The following is a 23879-nucleotide window of genomic DNA, read 5'->3' as shown; positions in this document are numbered from 1 at the left end:
AAAGATCCTCGGCAAGGACCTGCACTCGCCTTTGGGGTAATTTATAAGCCAAGCCACACAAACACTCGACGCGAGAACTCAGCTCTCGACACGATTCTCTCCTCCCCCCTTCTCAACCCAGCCGTTCGCAGTTCTCAATTCTCCAAGTTCTCTCCACCACTGTTTCTCACAGAGTTCTCCTCAAAATTTTACGCGCCTTGACTGCTAAAGTGGGCGCCGAAGGGGGCGTGGCAGGACCTACTCTCTTGTTTTTTTGTTTTTTGGTCTTTGTCACAGTCAGGGACAACGTCGTCTGGGTCTTTTGCATGTGGGAGGGGGGAGGGCGATGTCAGTCCACCATGGAAGAATGCTAGAAATAAAGACCGTAAGGGGGTGGCATTGTTAACAGGCAGACTTGAATTACAAATTCAGCACAATGTCCTTTTGTCATTTATGCATTTCGCTGTATAAATTAAGCACAATGAATAGAAACGGCCGCAGGAGCTTTCAGTTTTTCCCCCCCAGTTTTTCTTCCTTTATATAAAAATAGAGGTAAACGGTGGTTGGAGATTAATAAGCCTAGTCCTGCGGTTTTGCATGCCCACATGGTAGTAACTTAAAATCTCTGGCTGAGATTTGCAAAAAGCACAACACATGCTATCTTAATGCTGGGATCAGGAGCACGACTTTAGGAGGTCCCACGAACCTAAAATGGGAGATGAAAGTTTAAGGGGGAAACCCATTGTTGGCTAATATGGGAGTTCATCAACAAGATTCACATCAACAGATTACATTTTGAATGTGGGTAAGTTTGTGCTTTATGTTAATGTTAGTTTTTTAGTTTAAATTTGAATTAAAAGAGATTATTCTGAAGGAACATGGCAATGGTACAAATATTGCGTTTTTAAGAGGGAGAAAGTGTCCTTAATCGCAATAAATAATACTTAAAGGACATCAAAAATTGATTAAGTAATTACATAACTACTAACTTGGGTAAAACGGATGAACTAACTTATTCTTTTTACCTCTTTTTCAGGCGGCAGTGGCAGCGGTGGAGGAGGTGGCGGCGGAGGAGGCGGCGGCGGAGGTGGTGGCAGTGGCAGTTCCTCGGACGTGTCCAGAGATCACTGCAACAAGACGGTGGACATTTTCGAGGACATCAGCTCCCCGGAGGTCAGCAATCAGAACGTGGGTCGTCCGCTGACCTGTTGGTACCGCTTCCGAACTCTGAAAGGAGCGCCCCGCGACTTTGTGCTGCGTCTGCGTTTCAAGAAGTTCAAAGTGGGTCAGCTGATGAATGCGACACATTGCGAGGGCGGCTATTTGCAGGTGGGTGTGGCCGTCACTGGGCCGAGTCTTGATTTATCTCCGCAGAATGTCGGCGGGAGCTAATTTATATCGCCAGGCTAAGCGATGACATATGCGACATACTAAATCGAGTTCTTGTGCTCGCACACCCATTGTTGCAGATTGTTGATGGCAATGCCAAGACGGATGTCTCGAATCGCCGGGAGCCGGGAATGTTTTGTGGAGAGGCGGAACAGCCGCAGACATTCATCAGCGAGACCAGCTATGTGAAGGTCCTCTTCCACACGGACAACTTTACGGATCAGGTGAGCCCCAGCACAGGCAGGACACTTTCTTTCTTTCGTCATCTCAGGCGGAGAGATCTCTCGGTGGGACTTTTCATTTTTGTGCCAGCCAGCCAGGAGAGAATTCCAATTACTGCCGGGGCAACAAAGACAGGCATCCTTGAAGTCCTGCCGTCTGTTGTCTTCTGTCGCCAGCGTCTTGCCACTTACACTAATAAACAAAGGTCCCCTTGTCCTGGTTCCATGCATATTTCTAGGGCTTTAGATATATATCTGCACGCGGAAAAATTAGATTTGAGTTCTGAGTGAGTTTTGGAAAATTTGAATTTAGAAAGGAGAAAGGAAACGTTTGAATAAATTACTAAAAAGGGATTCTAAAACTGAAAAGTTCATTTAAATCACCTAAAATAAGGTTAATAATATTCTTTAATAAAAAAAGCAATAAATTTGTATATTTTTAATAGACTTTATTTCCCTCAGTGTACGTATATAAATGTCTGTATATTTATATTTATCACATAATTTAAGGAAAATATTACAGCACACCAGTCTTGGCAGCCTGTCTTCGCCCTTTTCACTCCTGACAACCTCCCCCTCTGCTCCCTGCAAGCACGCTCCTCTATGAGCCGCCTTTCCGCATTTCCCATTTCCCAGTGCGACCCGTCCCATTTGCTCCCTGTTGGCTTGGCTGCTTCCATGTCCTGACCCGTGTTGCTCTATCTGCTCGGTTGCATCTATGCAACTCACTTTCGCACTTAGCGAGAGTTATACACACAGATACTCCTCCTGTGTGTGTTTGTGTGTGTGTGTGTCGGTGCTTTATTTTTTCTATTTTCCCTTATATTTATTTTTCCCCTTTTCTGTATTTTTGCATGCATTATTCAGGAGTGGGTCGAGCGTCTATGGCGTGGGTGGACTGCACTGTTGTCTGGCCTCCGTCTGTCGGCGTGTCCTGCGTCCTGTCTCCTGCATCCTTTTTGGCTGGCTGGCGCCGTCAGTCTCCTCCTGCTGATATATATATATATATATATACAGCAGATTATATATATAGACGCATATCTATGTGAATTTTCAGTTCACAACTTGAATTCTATTTAGCTTTGCCCCCGTTCGCTTTTCGTTGCTATTTTCCTCTGATTTTCCTGACTATTTTTCTTATTTTTTGTATTTTTGTTTTCCTTTTTTGTCAACTGCTTGGCTGCTGCGTTTTTGATGCGGTATTTGCATTTATAAAATGAAAGATAAGTTCTTTATGTCACATAAAGAATTTCAATATTTATAATGGAGATTTTTTGTCGTGAGGGCGGAAGGAAGACTCTTGAAATATGCATGCCCTGCAAATGGTAACAGATGGAGGGAAATTATCCCCAAAAGAAATAAGACAATAAAGCGTGTTATTAGACGGGCAAGTGGCAGAAAGAGTAATAACTTTTTTCTTGGTTAGCATTTCAGAGGGAAAATGTGTCAGGGAAATAGTTAGCTTACATCTAAGGGGGATAGGAGCTGTCACAATAAGTAAGCAAAGGGAACTTTAAGGCTAAAGGTCACTGAATACATTTTCCATTCTATTGTTTCTCCCTCCCAAGAATAATTGACCAAATTTTCTATGAACTCCAACTATCTTCGCCCAGAAGCATGGCTGTGTTTGCACTTGCCAATCGCCAAACCAATTTCAAACCTGACACATTCCATCGTAATGCTATAACCTTCAAAATCACATCCCATCGAATATCCATAACTCTATTCAAGCCTTCCTGTTCCATTCAATCCCAAAGTCAAATAGTTGCCCCCTCTTTTCGCAGTGCGTAGTCAATGCAGGCGATTGGCTTTATGGCCCGGCTTACAACAAGTTGCAGGGATGTGCAAACACAAACAACCGACTAAAGCCATGAATGAGTGCTCCAAGCTCCGAGCTCGGAGCTCCAGAGCTCCAGAGCTCCGGACTCCGTGACAGACAAACTGGGAGGGGTGGCAAAATGCGGGGTCTCCTCTGGCAGGACAGGACACCCTCCAGAGTGTGTCTTATGCACACCTTAATGGAGTCATAAATATTTATGAAAACTCTCCAAGCTCGCTGGAAGTTGCAAGTTGAAAGTTGGCGGATGCTGCGCTTTGTGTTTTTTCTTTCATATTTTCCTTCTTTTTGTTTTTCCGTTAAGCAGACGGGAACTTTTTGCCACTTATTCGGCGCGAGTGCGTCGGATTGGCGGGGGGATAGAGGGCGAGGGGCCAAAGGGGACTTTATTCAGTAATAAATAAAAATAAGCGACAGCTCTGGCAATGTAATAACACGATTTAATGAGGGACAAGACAGGATCGCCCAGCGGCGGCGGCAGAGGAAACGAAATAATTTCGCATTCGCATTAACATAAATTCCATGCGAAATAAATCAAAAATAATTTCACAAAAACGGGACGCCAAAGAGCAGGCGGCAACAAATCAGTTTGAAATTTTAATTTATTCGAGCGCAAATTTGTCAGGACATTAACGGTAGGACGACCGTGGAGGACATCATCGGCATAATCTCCGCCGCCATCATAATTATCGCCATCATCAAGCGAATCGGGATCAGCGGAGCTCCGCTTTTGGAAATATTCAATGCATTCTGAAACTGCACAGAGAGAAAATAAGACAAGAATAAATAAAATATTTTCATCTTAAATGTTGTAGAATAAAAAAGAAAGAAAAATCCAAAAAGTTTGCAGAACTTTCTTAAAGAATCCCAAAACTCGAAAGTTTCAGTCACAGAATGAACTTTTGTAATAAAATCCTAAGCATTTTTCTCTCAGTGTAAACTCCTCTATATGCGTATCGGTAGCTAGTAGGTATATATATATATACGTTCAGACAGAGGACTGCAGCTTTTGGGAGATATTTTTGGGGTGGCACGAGCGGATGGGTATCCACGTGAGCAGCATCTGGATAAATCGAAACGAGCCTGCGTCTGCCATTGTTCACATCGTTAAGTGGCGCTAACGTCATTGACGCCGGTAACGCATTTAATATTGACATGTGCATTACGCCCCTCCCCCCGCAGAATTTCCACCACACCCAGCCAAAATCCTTTTCCACTCCCCTGGCGCTATCCTCCTGAAAGATCCCCAATGGAAAATGGCCAACGAGGTTTATGTGGCCTTCAAGGCCGGTGGAGCGAGCGATTTGGTAACGGAATGGGTTTTGGGGGAACAAGGTGTATTGATAACCGTGACGTTGACTTTGTGGCAGGTGGAAATGGGGCGGGGCGTAAGGAAATCGCTTTTGCGGCTTGTCTGTCGATAATTTCGACTTCGATATCCGTAATTGAAATGAATGTATTTTTTGGGGGAGGAAGGGGAAAGGGGCGGCAGGCGCAGCATGAATTCGATTGGCAACTGAATCGAATCAAAGCTCACAAATTGGCAATAATCATTGCTTTTGTTTAGCTTATCAAATTGGTAAACGTTGCGGAACAAATCGTGTTTGCTAGTTTGAATAACTAGTGCTAAATGTGCTTTATTGAGCTAAATAGCCACTTATTAAAAATGTACGCCAATTTGTGAATACATTTTGGAAAATTGCTTGAATTGTACTAGTTTCAGTTTATATTTCTATTTAAAATGCATCAAATTCAACTTTAAATAGGCTTACTATCTTTAAAGTTGTTAAATTTGTTAAAGTTTTATTAATGAGAATATCTTCTTTCGATCTGTTTATCTTAAAGAAAGCTCTTACTTAAGCAATTCAAATTAAATAGTAAATATTTAACATATTACAGCTTCTTTAAAAACTTTTAGCAGCCGCGTTAAAGACAAGGCGTACATAATAAAGGAACTGCCTTCAATTATTTTTAACCATTATTATTCTGAAATATATTTTTCTCGGGCTTCTTGGTTCGTTACCCTTTTGTAACCCCTGGATTTTTTCTCCATTCTGCCTTCGTTTCTTTTGGCCATATCCAGCTGTGTGTGTGTGGGCGGTTGTGGTATGCCTGTGCTGTAGGGGGCGTGGCAGCTGCCTACGTCACTGCAGCACGTCATTAGCGCTGATGAGGCAACGGCAACCGTTGCAAGGGAACAACAGGCAAACAGGATGGCAGAGGCTCAGGGAAAACTCGGAGGGGACTTGTCGGTGGGCGTTGGTGGCAGGGCAAATGACATTGCACATTTCCATGTGGCAGGCCATGGAATGAAAACCGGGCGGAAAAGTGGGCGTGGGCGTGGTCGAGGGTGAAACACGCAATTGTCTGACGTCGGGCCAAGCTGGAGGGAAATTGACAAAATTCATCAGTGACAATGGGAGATGGGAGGAGAAGCTGCAGCAGGGCTGCTCCCCCCTCGCACACACAGACACACACTGCGTATACGTGATTTTCTGCCATTGTCCACTCATCCCGCACTTTTCTCTTATATCTACCAATTGCAGACCTACTTCACATTCGATTCACGCGCGGAACAGCAAACGGAAGTCTATCTGCGATATGGCCAACATCCGGAATTATATCCAAATCGTCGCGGCGAAGTTGTCCAAGGGTGAGTAAATGGCTTACCAAGTATCGGGGTAATCGAATGGGTTTCCAAAAGAGGCTCCCTTTTGGGGACTTCATTCTTTTTTTATATGCCCAACGTTAATTCAATTTTATTACCGAAAAATATTGAACTAGGAGAAGGGTGGTGGTTGCTGGGCGCAGATATTTTTGACAGGCCACTTCAGACGAGGTCCTTGTCTTCGAACCGAAGCTGGCACATTTCATAATCATACACGAGTCAGAAAACAGCAGAGAAAATCCGGCAACAGAAGGTCGCATTAAATTGAATTACTTGTGCTTTCTGCACTGCGGCAAACATCAAATTCGCGAGCGGGAAATCGAGGGGGATTTACGCCTGAAGGATGGCTGAAAAAGTCGGCAATTGAAACCGAAGAGAAGAATTCATTTCGTTGGGCATAGCCTCCTACCTACCACCACCCCTGAAACCCTGACAAAAGTAAAACTTTGCAGACATTAAATTTTATTTGATTCTCTTTTTTGGAGTTCTTTGATTTTTTGTTTTACTTTCTCTCTGCCAGTCTAACTTTTATCTTAATAAAATAAGTTGCAAGTTTTAAGCAAAGATTTGGCTGCAAGTAACGAGGCGGGGAGGACTATGCTAGATTTACTCAGATGATATTTGTGCATATGCATGCAGATGGTTGGAAACGAGAAAAGTCTGCGAATACAAACTTTCCAAGTAGGCATTTTCTCAAATAACTTGCCATTGCAGATGATACTTGAAAGGCCAGGCAAAACGAAGGCAATCCAACGCAGAAGCTGTTATTAATTTCTTTTTAAATTGTTGGATAAAAATGGTTTGAGCAGAAATCTTGAAATAAATAAAAATAGTTATTTGCAGACATGAACTTACTATAAAATGTGGCCATGTTGAAAAAGGAGGCAACAAGAAGTATGAATAATTTGAGAGCATGTAAAGCTATCAGTTTTCTGCACGAACTAAATCATCAAAATTGTAAGTTGGGGCAAGGAAAAGCTCATTGAAAATAATTTGAATGGAACTGAAGCAAAAAATCACTCAAAAATAAGCATTGAGAAATAAAATAAAATCATTTAATTGTTGGCCACAGCAAAATTACAGAACTTCATCATTCAAGGACTCTTACTGACTTAACTGGCAATGAGTGCTGGCTCTTTAAGAACCCATCAAAGGCGACCATGGGGGGGCAATCCTCCTTTGGGGCTAGAGGATTCCCCCTTCTTATCACCCACATGGCCAATATGATTTTTATGCTAATTTTGCGGTCACGCGCGCCTCGGCACCAAAGCCAAAACCCAAAAGCAATTGAGGAGCCAAACCAAAGCAAATTGCCAAAGACAAAGAGTAGAGAGATAGGGCCAAAAGGACGAGATTCAGCGAGAAAAGGGAATAAAAATGGTAATCATATTTACGCTAGCCTCGCCCTTCAATGATTTTCCGTTTGTTTTACTTAAACAAATTGAAAATTATACGCAGCCAAAATTTTACACAATCTTTTGTTGTAATTTAACAACAATTTTACAAGCTCGCAAAACAGAAACAAAAAAATGAACGCACATTTGTTGGAGGGAAAATGGTGAGCGGGGGGTGGAACAGGAATTTCCAAATCAGTGAACACAATTTTCTGGCTTCCTTGACGCAGTCGAAGGACTGGGCAAACGAACCCGAAAACTTCCATGGATCATTTAGGACGCCTTCTGGTGAAAGCATTTATTTGTCGGAGGGGAAGCTGAGTGATATAACCAATTTGAAACAAATTAAATTAAATATTGTCATGCCTCTAATTCAATGATTTTCTATATATATTATATATATGTATCTTTCAGATCTTATTGTGAGAGGGAGTATCGGGATTGCCGCCTGCAGACCTGCTACGTCCAATCGCCTGCATATCCTGGCCTATATCCTCGGGCCCTGAACTGCCGCTATAAGTTGCACACCCGCCAGCCGTACATTAAATTGTATCTGCAGAACGAACAGTTTGCCGTGGATGGTCAGAGGTGAGTTGGCTTCAATAACACATTTAATAATAATGGTTTTTTATGGCTCATAATTTGATTAACGATTATGTGTTTATGTTAATTTAATACAAGCAAAAACTATGAAAATTGGATTAGCATTAGAGAGAAAATTGCAACATCAGCGTTCTTCGCAAAAATTGGCACCAATTTGCTGGAAAACGTTGGCGACATGTCCTCAGCTTGCAATCTGTATCCCCCCGTATCTGTATGCGTCACTCTACCAACCAGAATCCGAATCCGAATCTGTATCTGTATCTGTGACTCTGGCCCGACGTCTCTGCTTCTGTCACTGTGTTTGTGCCTGGGAAAATTGGCTAAAGGATTACGCTTTGAGTGAGGTTGCCCTCGATTGTGGCGGAAAAACACGAAGGGGGCGAGAAAATGCTCGCAGTCATGGCTGTCTTCTATTATTAATGCCAAAATGATGAAATTGTCTGAGGAGAGAAGCGAATTTACCCACCTTTGAAGTCATCTTTTTCTCTGATTTCTTTAATATTCAAATTTTGAAGGTTTTTTAGCTTTTTGGAGATTTGCTTAGAACCGTTATATACAGAGGGAAAGACTTCAATGATTTTTCCAAGCTTCTCTCCATATTCTCCACCTTTTACCAAACTGAAACAGTTTTTCTTCTACTTTCTACTAGCAAGAATCACCCTTTGAAACCTTTCTTTTTTGTTAATTCCTTTAAGTTTCCGTTTAAAGAAACTTTTAACATCAAACAATATGTTTCGGTTCAGAAAGTCTCCCTTGGCCATTTAGGCAAACTCATTTGCCGGCCCACCTGGCCAACCTTTTTTGGGCTTAAATCAGAACTTTAATATTTCATTACCAAGCACCCATCTCCAGCCAAGTGGGCATAATTCCCCTTGGAATCGGGCAGCTCTACTTTGTCGCGACAAATACAATTTACATTTGCTTAACCGAAATGACCTTTCACAAAATATTTGCTTTATCATGAACTCGGGGTAATGAGAGGATGGGGTCAAAGCGCCTTACTGCTCCTTGGTCGACCTCCTGCCGTTGGGGATTTTATGGCTGGGTGGGAAAAACCTTCAGCTTTTAACACTTTGCACATTCCCAGCACAAATGGCCTGGCCGGCAGAAGTGGCCGAGTATCTTTAAGCTTGTTTGATGTGCAAATTCTGGAGTCAGCATATTTCCCCTGGACCTCATCCCTTTCCAGCTGCGATTCCTCAGCCCAGCACGTGCACATCAGGCAAAAGCAAGTTGGAATTAGATAAGCAACATTCAATTTATTTTTATAGATTCAATTTGAATATTTACCTTTTGAAAAGTCCGATGGCAGGGACACGAGAAGCTAAAAACGACAGACGCATGTCAAAGTTGCCAACTTTGAGTTGGGTTCTCGCAATGAGGGAAGGAGTAAAAACTCGAGCTTCAATCCCTCTAAAGTGTGTATTAATTTGCAAGTCTAAGTTACTTTCGGTCTGCAGGAAAGGATTAGACAAACAGACCTTTGCCAAGGAGCTAATCATGGTGGTGGAGAGCTTACCTTCTAAATACCTTTCCAGGGACTGGGAAGGCTGTTTACTTGGAAACGAAATCGAAATATTATCCCAAAATAGAAATTTCTTCAATAAACTTTTAATCATAAAAGAGATTTTTTTGGACGGTAAACAAGCAGAAAATATCTAGTTACAATTTCAATAATCAAATATTGGAGTTTTTGCCAATAAGACAACTCTCGCAACCTAAACAATCAACATAATCCGTCTAAGCCTTGTATAAATCTGCCATAAATCCAGTTCATAAAACCCGACCTGTTCGCCAGATCCATTCATGGGTTCGGAAGCGAACGAAGTTGATGCCAAGTCAGCAGAAAGTTCCTCTCGTGTTGCCGCTATTTTATAAATCACTTCAGTTTATTGCACAGCTCCTTTGGCTGTCAAAAAATACAACCCACAACAGCATTCCTAATTTCTTTTGGCTATACGAGTACGAGTACTCTCGGTATACCAAAAATATTTCTGCCATCACAGCAGAAAAATTCAGTCGGCAAAACTTCGACGGCCGGATGCCAAACAAATGCAAAAGTCATCGAGTAAAAAAGTTTTTTAATATGCCAAAATTATTACCAGTCAGTTGATGTTTTTTTTTTGTGCCTCGCTTTTCTTTTCTTTATTTTTATTCTCTTTTTTTTTTGATATGTGTGCTGTTTGTGGGTGGTGGAAAAAAGTTTTACCACCCAGACTAAACAGTCATTTGCCCTGTCCCCATCTTTGTAATCAACTTTCTGGCCAACAACGCATTTATTATCAATAAGTTGGATTAGCTCTTCGCAGACTCGAAGGAGAAAAACTTGCTGACAAAGTGATTAAATTGACTGAAACGAACCGACTAGCTAATAGAAATCTATCTATCTGCTGAGTATAGATGGATATAGATACAAAAGTTGGTCAAAAGTTTCTTTCCCAAAAAAACTTTCAGCGATTGGTCAAAAAAAAATCTAAAGGAAAAGGAAAGTCCAGGGAATGTCGAGAAAGCAAAAAGGCTCAATGGAACTGTCAATTAAATTGCTATTTTTGTTTCACTGGCCGAATCACATTCAACTGCCTGGCTTTTGGCTTTGACTCACTGACTCGGTCTCTATTTGATTAAAGTTCAGTTGGTAATTGCCAAAGTTAGCTTTCAATTAGAAAGTTCACTCGCATAGGTGAGAGAGGCATTTCATTTGCCTTTTGAACAGCCCACCAATCAGTCTGCTCCACCAGGGGCAAGTGAAATTGTGAATCCCCGTCAACGTGGCCATCATCAATGGGCACGGGCACAAAGGTCACTTTGTCTGACTCCCCTCCTGGTGGTTCAGGAGTGCCAGGAGTCAGGGTTATATGGAATCCGACCAGACGGCCAGCAAACCAGCAAAAAATTAAAAGCATCCTCGACCGTCTGACGCAAGAAATTAGAAAAGGCTTCAAAACAGACGCTTTGGATTTTCCGTTGCCTTTTTTCCATCTTTTTTTCTGTGAGAACTTTCTTCTTCTTTTTTTTTGCCCAGTTTCCTCGGGCTGGCAAAGTGCAAATGAATGTCATGACCATGGGCGGCGGGGCACTTAAGTTATGAAGCTCACAAATCATTTATTCAAGTCCATTCTAAAAGCATTTGTAGAAAAGAGAGAAGTCACCAGACTAATCCCTCAAAGTTCGTTAAGAAATATTTACATTTTAAGTTATAAACAAAGTTTTATAAATTACAAAAGAATTCAATTCAATTTTAGTTCAGACAATTAGGTAAGTGATTTATGTTTTGTCAAGTAACTGAAAAGGAATAGGTTTATCTTATTGATTATTTTTAAACCAGCTTTGAAGTTCTTTGACTTAATTAGTTCATCTTCTTTCCCAATCTCATCTTGAGACAACTTCAAATACTCAATCTGAAGACTTTTTGATTCAAAGTAATTTGATTTTTTATATTAAATAATGATTTTAAATACAACCTTATCCTTTGTTTAAAAGCCAACTCTGTGTTTGCATTTTCACATGAAAATCAGTTAACGCCAAAGGTTTTTTATCCCTCCTTTTGACCACGCCCCTGTTTCACCAGCATTTTTTCACGGATTTCCGCCAGGCACTAAAAGCATCAGCACTCAGTCAGTTATTCAATTGCCAGCCTTACTCTTTATTCCGTTTTGCCTTTTTTGCCTTTTATTTTCTTGGTTATTTGTGGAACGTGAGTTTTTTAATTGTTCAGTTTTTCACAATTTTTTATTGAATTGTCGGGGGGCGTTGGATAAATTAAATTTACCCTTTCAACGCTTTCATAAATGTAACAAAGAAGCCAGCAATCAAAGTGAGTGTTCTCCATTGCAGATGCGAGAATGTGATGACCTGCCCGATCAGGCCAATTGGATCTGGTAATGAGCACTGTCCTTATGACTGGCTAGCCGTCTACGATGGCCGCGATGAGCACTCCCCGCTGATTGGAAAGTTCTGCGGTCTGGGCAAGTTCCCATTCAGTATAATTGGTGAGTAACCGGACGAGAGGAGAGGAGCTCCAGCCATCTAAACAATTTGCATATCCGCCAGGTACATCACAATACATGTATGTGGAGTTTGTGACGTCGCCGGCGGGTCCGTTGCTCAATACGGGCTTCCATTTCAACGTTGGCAACTGGCCAGGACATGTGGAGACGGCCGGGATCAAGCACGGCGTCTGCGACTGGCTACTGAGCTCTGACTCTTTAAAGGACAGCAGCGCCAGCGAGGGCATCTTCCTCAGCATCGCCCACTGGTATCCGCCGAATACGTCCTGCAGTTACCACATCAAAGGACATGTCGGCGAAATTGTGCGCCTTTATTTCCCCAGGTAGGCATTAGGAATTCCATGCATTTCATTGAGCATTCCTCACGAATGTGTGTCATATTATCCATACTTGCCTATTTTTTTGTAAAGGAAGATTGATTTAAGAGTCCTTCAGCTGGAACTTGGTGGAAATTGCAGACGCCTATTGAGATGAGGAATGGGAATGTTTGCCAACATAGATTATGTCTATGAATGAAAATCGGTTGAAATAATTAAAGAAGCCTTTGAGGCTACCAAAAAAAATATTTATAAATATTAAAATCTACAAATCAACCAATTTTTAAGTAAAAAATTCTTAGATTTTAGGTCTCTAGATAATAGTCATAACAAAAATTTGCCGACAAAGTTTTACTTTTAATCAAAAATCAAATAAGTTTCAAGTTCCTTTTTAAATTATCATGTCTGGGAAAACATTTGGAAACTCTTAGCTCGTCTGAAGATCGGGGTCACCACTTGCCATTTTGCATTTGCAAGTTTTTCCATTAAAATTTCCATTTTTGAACCAGTTATCCCGACAAGGACTATCCAAGTTGATCCCACTCCACAGTCCGAAATCCTTTTGGCCAGCCTTTGCCTCTACAAGTGCAAAGTTTTGCGGCTATGTGGGCGGTTTTCCACTAGCTCCATCGGACTTCATACCATCTTTTTCCTGGGACAATCCCGGGGCTTTCCCTCATTGCGTTCCTATGCTGTAAGCGTATTTTAATGAAATTTTCCGCAAAGATTTATGTGACATTTTAATTTAACGTGTCGACTTGGAGTTGTTCTTTGTGCTCATACTCTCCCGTACATAAATCCAAATGTATATATATTTTTACTTTGTCGCCGTTTGTCGGCGTTGTTTGCTTCTGGAATTTTGCTGGGGAAGTGTCTGAACTTTTTGGCCAAGTGTCGCATTGATTGTGCATTTCATTTTGAGTATTTTCCACTGCATTTCCCACCATGCGCGCTGCGAAATATTTTATTGTGCTGCGGTTTTTGGCTTTGCCTGGCGCACCGAATGGTAAAGACTATGGCGAAGTTTTCCAGCTATCTCTCTGACACTTTTAGGGCACATCAATGGCAGTGGGGGAAAACAGGATAAGGATGGAAGTTCGTAAACTGAAAGTGTGAAATGAGAGGTCATATGGAAATCAGCATTTAAGGATTTAAGGTGGTCTGGTTATAGGGCCATTCTTCAATTCAGTTCCGTGTTGAAGTATTTTTGTTAAGAAATTAGTGTGTTCTCCTAGAAACTCTGACATATACTTTATCACGAAAGACTTCCTTTAAATATCGTAAAAATTTACTTGGGACTTACCATACTATCTATATTTTTTTACCGCATTCTCGTGTAACTTCTTCTACCAATCACACAATTTTATGCCCTACTCCTCTGTAATCTGAAGTCCTAGCATTTACACAAGTTCGCTTCGAGTAATCCAGCTGCAATTGCAATGATTCTGGAGCACCTCCTCCGCTTGAGGAACCCAAACAACCGCTTGATGTTGCAGCTCTGTAATTTATGCAGAAATTGTTACCGAACATTGCCAAGTTTTTGCTGGGAAAACGGCTAAAGAAAACTATGTGTACAGGGCAAACATCACAACAGCACATGGGCGAAGATGGAAAGATCGGGCGGAGGTTGGGGGTTTAAAATATCAAGCAAGTTTTTGCCAAAAGATAAATATTTATGTCCACCTACAGAGCCAAAGAGGAGTTCCAAGGGAGCTCCTAGTAACCATCGTAAACCCATTGTTGCTGGCTAACGCAGGGCACTGGGAGAAGTGGGTGGAAAAGTGGTTCGGTTAGGGTTGGAGGCTGCTGGAAAAGTTGTGCGCACGTTTACACCGATTGCCATTAAGAGTTCAGAAGTGGGCAACATGATTGCGTGATTACAGTGCACAAAATGCAACCGAATAGGGTAAGCAATCGAAAGAGAGAGCTTGATGCTAGGCGAAAGAGAGGTCTATACGCTCAGCGAAAGAGCTGGCCAAAGCTACGTGAGTTTTGTGCTTTTTTCGTCTCATTTTTTTGGGGGAAAAGTTCAAAGTAGACGAAAAATGCAATGGAAAACTGCGTTCGGCACACACCCGCAACATTTTTCCTGCTTTTCTCTGGCCAAGTTTTTCTCCTTGTGGTTGTTGTTATTGGCAATGTTGTTGTGGTTGTTTCGGCTTGTTGTTGCCGTTTGTTGTTTCTGCCAACTTCACTCAAGTTGCAGCCGACAACGCAGCAACAACAAAGGTAATAGGAAAGAAGGGTAACTATGAAGATCGAACTATAATATGCCCTTATAATATACGAGTATGGGATATGGAATACATATATAATACGTTAAGATAAAAGATTATAATTAGTTATATTAATAAAATGAAGAAGAATCTTAAAGATTTTGTTCAGCTTTTTCTGTGATTATAATGGAATCCAGAGGAAGTGTCCTTTGAGTGAAGTCAGAATCAAGAACGTCAAGGAAAAAGGACTCTACATCAACGAACTAATAAGTCTGTGATGAACTTTAGTTAATATTTCAGTTTCCGTACACCTTTCCCTTACTAAGGACACTCAACCCACTACTACCAATCAATAATAAGTACATACCCTTACTATGTTGCAACCTTGAAGCAAATTATAATATCCCCCTGTAAGGGTATAGCCATTAGAAAGGTTTTCTCCCAGTTCGCTTCGTAACTGTCAGTTTACATTTACCTCGGGCACCTTCCTCTATTTGGCCCTCTTCAAAAGCATTCCACCCAACTAAGTGTGTGGGTGCTGTTGTCCTGCTGCCTGTCGCAGGAGTCTCGAGTCTCCATGCCCAAGTCCCGAGTCCCTAGTCCCGAGTCCTGAGTCCTGAGTCCCGAGTCTAGACGCTGTCGACATTGTTTCCAACAAAGTTGCTCATTTAAGTAACATGTCATGGCTTTGCTTTTGCTTTCGGCTTCTGGTGGCTTCCTCGTTTTTTGTTTGCTCGGTCTTTGTCTACTAGGTACTACCACCTATCTACTGCGATTTTTTCCAAGTGAGCTGACCAGATGTTGAACTACACTCCTTGAGTATATTGCACTTAAGTTTCCTACTCAGTGGTGCGGGGATGGATAAGCAATGCATTTGCTTGTGCAGAGCACACACTTTTCCCAATAATGTTGTGAATGGTGGGTTGGTCGGTCGAAGGGGAGTTGCCCGTGTACTGGTTTTACTAGCTACTAACAACTCATCAGCGTCTGCTTTAGTGTGCCATTATCCGATAGATTGTGTTACTATTGTGTATTAATGTCGACTATCATTTGCGACTTCCTATTACATTACGTTGTAGTTTGGCGACTGCCTTAAGCAGGGATGCAGCTGTTCTTTGCTACGAAAGACATTTTTAATGATGCCCCTCCTTGTTTCTATTACCTCTATTGATTTCACTTATTTAAACTACTGTATTCAAGTTCCTCTGATTGTGGTATCTTTTATTACACACAACTGCCTAATAAAATCCACCACTCCACTATAGTTCTGACCCACACTTCGGCGATTTTCCTACAAAGCGAAAATAAAATCAATTGTAGCCTATCTGCTACATTTTTTACCAAACTATCACTGGGCCATTGGTTCCCAAAAAAAAAGAAAAAGAAAACGTAACAAAAATCCGCTTGAAATGCACAAGACATGTCGCATACTTGGGCTATTTATAAGCCTTATGGCCACATAAACTGACGCTCTGGGCTTTTGGCCACGGCACCAATCGACTCCCATATGCACATAACCAGGCTAACCAGTTGACAACAATCCCCCTCGACCCTTGCTCCACCGCCGCCACCCCCAAAATAAACCCGCCCACTGAGTCAGCATAACGGGGAAACTCGGACTGGGAGTTCCAAACTCGGGGTTACACTCGAAGAAAATGTGTTACGAAAAGTTACCCAAGTGATATTTTGGAATAAACTTACAAGCTTACTTTTTAGGTTTATCACAAACTTTGTTATCCATCACTTTACGATTTTCTCCCAGTGTATAAACTGGAATTGGGCTAGGCTGAAAACGGATTACGAGGACATGCCGCAGGGTGTCGGGGCTTACTTTTCGACGACGCGTACGTGAATAACGGTATGGGCACGTCGAAAAGCGCCCAGAAGGGGGAGGGGAATATATCCCCTACATAGTTGGGTAAAAAAAATAGTAACTCTGCTCCATTATGAATAGTAAGGGGCAAGACTCACGGGCATAAAAAACAAGAGCGAAACCAAATGAAATTTGTGCCACACTGCTGCCTGCCAGCGACGTAGATTAGGGGGCGTGGCAGACGCTACACGTTCGCCCCGCACCTTCTCTCCCTTTCAAACTGCTGATGATGGTGATTTTTCTCGACTTCCCTCTGCCCCGCAGCCTTGGTTCTACTTTTTTTCGCCCAACTTTGTGTGAGTTAATAAAATGTTGTATTATGTCATATTTTCGGATAGAGCCAAATGTAATTGCATAGAATGTATTCACCGCACTCTGAATGGTAGTTATATAAAAGGATATACGCAAACCCTAAACAGGACCCGAGTTATATAACTATTTTGCGGATTTTGTGGGATGAGTAACTGAGAACCATGATTGCCAGTTTTGGGGTCTCCGAAAGTGGTGTGTGCGGGGATTTTGGCTTTTCAGCATTGATTAATTTTTGTATCAGTACAGTTATTAAGCTAATATAGTAGTAAATATTTTTATTGATCAGCAGATTTAGCTGACAATAAAGCCATGATGTGTCTATCTATAAAGTTCTTGATCCACAATCTTTGACCTAATAAATAAATAATGCTTGCTACGCCCTTTATTTCCGCTGACCCAAGTTGAATTTCCCCCAAAAAGACTGCAGTCACATCAGCCAGCGTAACGTAATGCAGGAAAACTGCAGAAAATTGGCCTTCCACATCAACTCCTTTCAAATATCCTTGGCGCTCGCCCGTCGTTTTCGCCAGCGTGCCACAAATAGTTTTGGAATGCAATTTGATGGAGGCAGAAATGCAACTCACATCGCGACCCCAAAACCTAACGAGGCTACGTGTGTGCGATAGAGAGGGTTTCTCCGAGTTAAAGAGAAAGTGCGAGAGAGAGAGAGGGAGAGTGCCAGATTTACCTGTTGGCTGGCGGAATTTATATTAAATTGTAGGACGTAAGCACACGACCAAAATTGCGGCCTGGCAAAGAGCCAGCAGCCGAGTGAGGTGTTTACCAAACACGAGTTATGATTATGGTTGACACTGTAGAACAAAAAGATATATCGGCTTCCATTTTCTTTACAGATTTAGAAAGGGAATTACTAAGGCAATGCAAAAAGTTTACATTTAAATTCTTTATAAAAAGCTTCCAATTGTAATGAAAATTCTACTTTTACTTTCTACTTTCAGTTTCCGCATTAACCGTATCGAATCGCCGATTTTAAAGTACGAAGGAGACTGCGGGGAATCCCTGACGATCTACGATTCGGATCATGCCGATCCTGCTCGGATCATAAAGACCTTCTGCGACACCTTCTCCCGACCCATGGAGAAAGTGGACTTTGTCAGTACCAGTCCCTCGCTGTACGTTCAGTTCGACTCCAAGACAGGCAGCTACAGCGGCAGCTCACTGTACTACTGGGCACATTACGATTTCTTCAACAACACCAGGTTTGGGGATCCAGTACCGAACACCCTTTGCGATGAGGTGATGTATGCCTGGAAACATCCAGGAGGCCGTCTTCGATCGCCCTTGAACTCACTGATTTTCAAGCGAACCGGTGGAAGTGACGTCCGCTGTCAGTATAAATTTGTGACGGATCGAAGGCTGTACGCCAGAGCCATAATCGAAGTGAATTCGGTGTCCTTCAAGGAACTTCCCTATAACAGCAATGCCTGCACTCGGTGTCACGAGGAGCGGGTTGATAAGTTGGTGATTTGGGAGGAACGGGACAAATACCAGAATAACCTGGCCTGCTTTTGCGATAATATCCCTCGGGCGGTGAGAGTTATATCGTCAGCGGATCAGATGAACCTCGAGATGATTGTGCAGGGCCAGCATGCCATTACATCATATTTCAAGAACCCGAATCCCCTGTTCGAGGCAACCTATGAGTTTGCCCATGGTCCTTTGTGTGGACCCATTACCCTTGGACCCTCGCCGGATGGTGAGCTGGTATTCCCCTATAAGAAGGCTTTGGCTATGGTATCGGGACCCATGGCACCGCCAGAGCATCATTATCGTCGGGAGAAGTGCATTTGGGAACTAAAGGTGGCCGCCCAGCGGGATTTGTGGCTTAACTTGGAGAAAGCTCGCTTTGCGGATCGCAGCTGTGAAAGTGCCAAGATCGAAGTGTACTTGGCAGGACGTCTGGAGCCCAGATTTGTGGTCTGCCCGGAGAATATATCCTTGGCCAGAGATTTGCCTATACTGACCACAGCGGAGCTGGGAGCCACGGGTGCCGATCAGGAGCCTCTTCCCGTGCTCATCCAATATACGGGTGATGGCCAACCGGGACGTAATATCTTCCGGCTAGTTTGGACGGAACTCTTCCACCTGCCCCGCAATCCTGATGGCAGTTTGGCTGCCTCACTTCTCCAGGATGGCGGCTGTGATTTTCGATGTCCCGGGGACACTGAAGTCTGCATTCCCAAGCATTTAATCTGCAATGGCATAGCTAATTGTCCAAATGTGACGCATACTTCGACGTTGTCGCAACTCACCCGACATATCGAATGGAATCTGGAGCAACTGGGATTACTCCATCATGCTGGCGAATACCAGCAGTTGGTGCTGCACGATGAATCCCCGGAGATCTGCCTGAGACGCGATCTCAGCGAGCTGCCATATGGAAAGTTGGCTCTGATAACCCTGGGACTGTGTCTCATGTTCGGCCTGCTTTTCGCGATCTTAAGACGAATGTGCAGGAGTTCAGCGAAGCAGCAAGGAAGGCATCATTTGCAGGAGGATTACTAAGGAACACTAAGATTTTATAGTGATTTCTTTTTAAGCATTTTTAATATTTTTTAAAGTTATTTATAGCTTCAGTTTTGTTACGAAAACCATTTTTGGAGGATATATCCTTTGTAAATCTAAGAGAAAATATTAAAACATTTTACATTAGTAGGTTTATGGAAATATTGTTTAAAACTTCTACTCAACACAAAATATATTAAAACAATATTTTAGTTATTAATTATTATTAAAAATTCTTCAAAAATGTCATATAAGTTTGGATATTTCAAAATACTTTTTGGGTTTTCTCCAGTATATTTATTTTAATCTTTACAAATTGCAAACTGAATAGGATCCCCCCTTCTAACTATGTAAGTAGCTCTGCCCAGTCGAGTCTATAACTTTCGCTCTACGTGACATCTAATGAATATTAATTGAAAATAATTGTACGATAAAAAACTATAAAAGCCCTCGAACATATAAATGTTTAAAAAACACACTCACACCACAAAGAAAAGGAATTCAACTGCCCTGAATAAATTAATTAAAACATGAAAAAATTGTCACGTGATAATTGTTGAAATGAAAAAAGAAGATACGAAAAAGCGGAATACTTTAAAAGGCATAAAGAAACTAGATTTTAATTAAGGTAGACAGGTAAAATGACAAAACCAAAATGAAGCCAAAAACGAAAACAAAAATATTTAATTCAAAGTAATAAGAGTATTAAAATAAACAATTGTTGGTGGTTTTATTAGTTATTATATCGGTAAAACACAATATGAATACAGTGTACTATTGTTGGCAAATTGTCAACCGAAACCAGGCGTATATACATACATATATATACATACATGCTTATGTATATAATGTACGATATACAGTATATAGGGTATATTTTTTGCACATAGATTTACCTAGTCCATAATTGAATGAAGAACTTCCCCCATGAATTCCACAAATTGTGGCAGGAATTTTAGAAAGAGGAATATGAAACCCAAAAACCGATATTCCCCTGAGAGAAATTGTAAATTAAAACCTAAGAATGGTTCTAGTATTTAAGTCTATATAGAATTGGATTCGTAAGAACTAGAGCGGCATTGTGGGTTCAGAGAAAACCAAGCCCTGTTCCACTTGCACCCATACAAAAATTGTTGACAGTAAACTCCTCACTGAAACCTAGAAACTCCTTCGAATTCTGCACCTCAAAGGTACAGTTGACCCCGCAACCACAATAAGTATGTAAAAACCCCAAAAAGAAGATTTAAACAGGAAGGTAATACCCCGAAAGAAATGAATAAGAAAAACTTGGAAATTAGGACACATATTTTAGTGTACGTCAGAATTAAATGTAAAATAAAAGTACGAAAACGAATAAAATGAGAAATTGAAAAGCCGTTGAGTTTGATTTGCAGGGCTCTGAGCAAGTTGACAGTCCTGAAGAACAGCAAAAATGCAACTCTGGGTGAAGTTGTTTCTCTTTAAGAAGGAGACAAGGGGGAAGCAAGTGGGAGAAGCAAATGTCATCGAAAGGGAAAGATGAAGAGGCCTGTGGGAACGCGAAGAAAAAACCACCTTGTCGCCGACTTAAACGTCAGCTGACCCAAACCCAAAAGTCCCGCACCTCTCAAATCCTGTCAATGAAAATCGTCGTGTCGAGCTGAGCAGAACGTCTGGAACAGGGCAACGCGAGTGAAATTGTGTTAATCTCTAGTCCCAAAACCCAGTCGAAAGTTCTTCACTGCCTTTCTAAACGCTTCTTCGCTTGATTTGGATACCAGGTTTAAGATTCTCTATACGGAATGGAGAGATTCGGAGTGCCGCGTGGCAAGCGTCCCCGAGTGCAGGTTTCTTTGGACGATAAGGAACGAGCCATAGCCCGTATCCGTGGTGGTGAAACCAAGGCCGGAATATCGCGTGAATTGGGTGTTCCGGAGTCCACGGTACGCGGCTGGGTGAAACGAGCCGAGCAGAGAATAGCCCGCGAGGCAAATGTTCAGCCAGGTGAGTAGGGGATTTGGTGCTCCTGATACGTAAGCTAAACATACATCATCACCGAACAGGTACGGCCAACTTTCCCACCATTTTGACCATGACCTTGGCCAAACCGCAAGTCACCATCACCACGAAATCATCGGATTCGTCTGTCAATTCTAAATCATCATCCTCATCGCCTCCGCTGGCCGTAAAGCTGCCCCAAAAGCGCAATATTAATGGTCATGCTGTGCCTTGCCCACAGGATCCTATGCAGAATTCAGCACCTGTACCGGTTCCCACAAACGTGCCCATTCCTGTGCCTATTCCCATGCCCTTCCCAGTACCATCAATGGTTTCCACTGAAAGTCAGCAACAGATTATTGCTTGGCTGAATATTTTCAATGCCGGAATCCTGAACTTCACGCTGATTGCCACTGCTGCCGTGCTCCAGGCTCGCTCCCGTGGTTTGGCGGATCGCATACCGTTGTGGCAAATTATCACGGATTTCGTTGACGAAGCCGGGCGTAATGTGGCAGCCAATGGGGGTCAGTACGTGGAGCAGCCTGCACAGCAGTCGAATAGAGTGCGCACAAGCCCCAGACCGCGAAGGGTTCAAACGGCATTGCCGGTTCATCCTTATCGCGGTCATAAGAAGGCTCCACCTGTCCACATAACCGCTGAAGATGATGAGGATTGCATCGCAGACGCTGATATGGTACAATGATGACACCAGGGACAGGGAAATAATGTGATTTTACCTTTTGCAAAAAGGAAAACTAGATGGGGGTTATTAAATACATAATTAAAGATAAGAAGAAGTTTTTTGGAAGAGTACTGAGTGATACTAAACGGGTATAGTATTGGGAAACGGATTCATTTAGCATCCTGTACATAAACGTATGCCTTAAGGTAGGGAATTAAGACGGATATAACTCTGAACTCTGAATGTGTATTAACTTTAGTTTCAAAATTGAACAAACTTTAAACAGAAATCATTTTAAATTCTATATATTTTCTATTTGAGTAAAGAGGTCATATATAAGCATTCTTATACACAATCAGATTAATGGCTGTGTCAAAGGATTTTGCTTTCTAAATCCCTCAAGCGGTTTCGAACTCCAACCAAAGTCAACACCCACTGGAGCCGCATTACGGAGCGGTGGTTGACCAACCGAAAAGTTCACCTCAATAGCCTTATCGATATGCAAATAAAATGAAATGCCAGTCCCTGTCAATGGGATTATGTTGTTTAAAGCAAATAATTGCATTTTAATTAGCAGCGAAATAAGTGCGATAATTGGCCTCGAGCCGGAGAGAGTCTGGAATCGGAATCCAGCCTGGCCAGGGAACCTAGGGTGTGGGTGAACATCTGGGCCTGGATGTGGCAGCGTAGTGAATGAATCAGATGCGGCTGGCTTTATTAACCATATTATTATTTCATTTCGATGCGTGTCATGCAAATTTCTGCATTTCAGCCGCTTTTGCCTTTGTTGGTGCTGTCGGGTTCGCCTGCCTTTTGGCCGCGTCACGTAATTAAGCGGTTTTATTTGCGGCTTTGCCGCACATTAATTGGTCATGTTAAATGTAAAATTTCATTTTCGCAAAAAACACGAAACGTTTCCATAAATGAAATATATTTAATTTTTTCCTGTTCGTGTCGCCATATTTCAGCATTTATGAAAATGATTTTGTAGTGGATTATAGATGAACTCGACTGTGGCCTGTTAGTTGTGTTTTGTCAGTTTGGCTGTCCGGTCATGCGGCTTGTATTTCTGCATTTGAATCTCTCTTTTTTTTTATTATTTTTGCCATTATTGTGTATTTCATCCTTAAGCGGACCAATTAGTGTGTTATGACAAAGGATGCTTGTCCAGTTAGACAGGGAATTTATGCCATTTTTTTATTCAGCACTTTGCTCTGATTGCTCTTTATTGGATGCGTTGCAGCAGCTCGTTTTACGTCTTTTAATTATCGGAAAATGTTTAATAATGGTTTTAGGCATATATTTATATGTTATTCAATATACAACAAGGGTTAAAAATGTAAATTATTTGATTTGTGATTAGAGCTTTTGTCACCATTTATTAATAATTTTACTGCTTTAAGTTATTTAAATGAAAACAACAGAGTTTTCAAAATATTTGCACAATATTTAACCTTAAACTAATATCTTTTTTGACTAAAATTCAATCAAAAGCAAGTTGCATGTTTTCTAATTGCAATCCAATCATAGGGCGGCAGGCATTTCCATTCCCATTTCCATTTACCTTTCACCCAGCTCCATTAACTCGGACAACAACTTGGCAATACCAAATACCACCCACAAACATAACCGCAAGAAACGGGCCAAGCTAAGCCAGTGGAAATGGCCAAGAACAGGCCTCGCGATTATCCACACAGTTCATCGACGAGGGCGAGAGAGTGGCTTAAACATAAACTTTTTCCATTTTCCTGCCTGGCCATAAAAAATATGGATAAGGGACAGCCGAGACGACTTTCGCCTTGGCCTCGATGTTAGGCGAAGATTTGGGAGCTCGCCGCCTGTGCCTTTTCCGGATTTCTTTTGCGATTTTCCCAATCA

The 23879-nt window shown here is 41.9% G+C and overlaps 2 protein-coding genes across 2 annotated transcripts; both read left to right on the top strand.

The window, feature by feature from the left end:
• Positions 1–1067: 1067 nt before the first annotated feature.
• Positions 1068–20715, top strand: LOC108113070. The gene is made up of 7 exons (XM_017223510.2): positions 1068–1308; positions 1449–1592; positions 5973–6079; positions 7903–8076; positions 11926–12080; positions 12142–12421; positions 17776–20715. Exons 1-7 carry the CDS (start codon positions 1273–1275, stop codon positions 19340–19342), a joined length of 2463 nt encoding a protein of 820 aa, XP_017078999.1. The 5' UTR covers positions 1068–1272; the 3' UTR covers positions 19343–20715.
• A 393-nt stretch (positions 20716–21108) lies between these two features.
• On the top strand, positions 21109–22072 carry LOC108112468. The gene is made up of 2 exons (XM_017222320.1): positions 21109–21325; positions 21385–22072. The coding sequence occupies exons 1-2, from the start codon at positions 21124–21126 to the stop codon at positions 22020–22022; spliced, it is 840 nt and encodes a 279-aa protein (XP_017077809.1). The 5' UTR covers positions 21109–21123; the 3' UTR covers positions 22023–22072.
• The last annotated feature ends 1807 nt before the right edge of the window (positions 22073–23879 follow it).

This window comes from Drosophila eugracilis, unplaced genomic scaffold, assembly GCF_018153835.1.
Source record: "Drosophila eugracilis isolate 14026-0451.02 unplaced genomic scaffold, ASM1815383v1 contig_90, whole genome shotgun sequence".
NCBI classification, from domain to species: domain Eukaryota; kingdom Metazoa; phylum Arthropoda; class Insecta; order Diptera; family Drosophilidae; genus Drosophila; species Drosophila eugracilis.
Note: the sequence above shows the minus strand (reverse complement) of the source record. Positions and strands in the feature narration are given on the sequence as shown.

What these genes read in the sequence shown, in the direction of transcription:
- LOC108113070 (XM_017223510.2), top strand. Translation starts at nt 1,273, where the DNA reads ATGAATGCGACACATTGCGAGGGCGGCTATTTGCAG. An exon ending in CGCGGCGAAGTTGTCCAAGG is followed by an intron (nt 6,080 to 7,902) that starts GTGAGTAAATGG and finishes TGTATCTTTCAG; the next exon opens with ATCTTATTGTGAGAGGGAGT. An exon ending in TTTGCCGTGGATGGTCAGAG is followed by an intron (nt 8,077 to 11,925) that starts GTGAGTTGGCTT and finishes TCTCCATTGCAG; the next exon opens with ATGCGAGAATGTGATGACCT.
- LOC108112468 (XM_017222320.1), top strand. Translation starts at nt 21,124, where the DNA reads ATGGAGAGATTCGGAGTGCCGCGTGGCAAGCGTCCCCGAGTGCAGGTT. An exon ending in CGAGGCAAATGTTCAGCCAG is followed by an intron (nt 21,326 to 21,384) that starts GTGAGTAGGGGA and finishes ATCACCGAACAG; the next exon opens with GTACGGCCAACTTTCCCACC.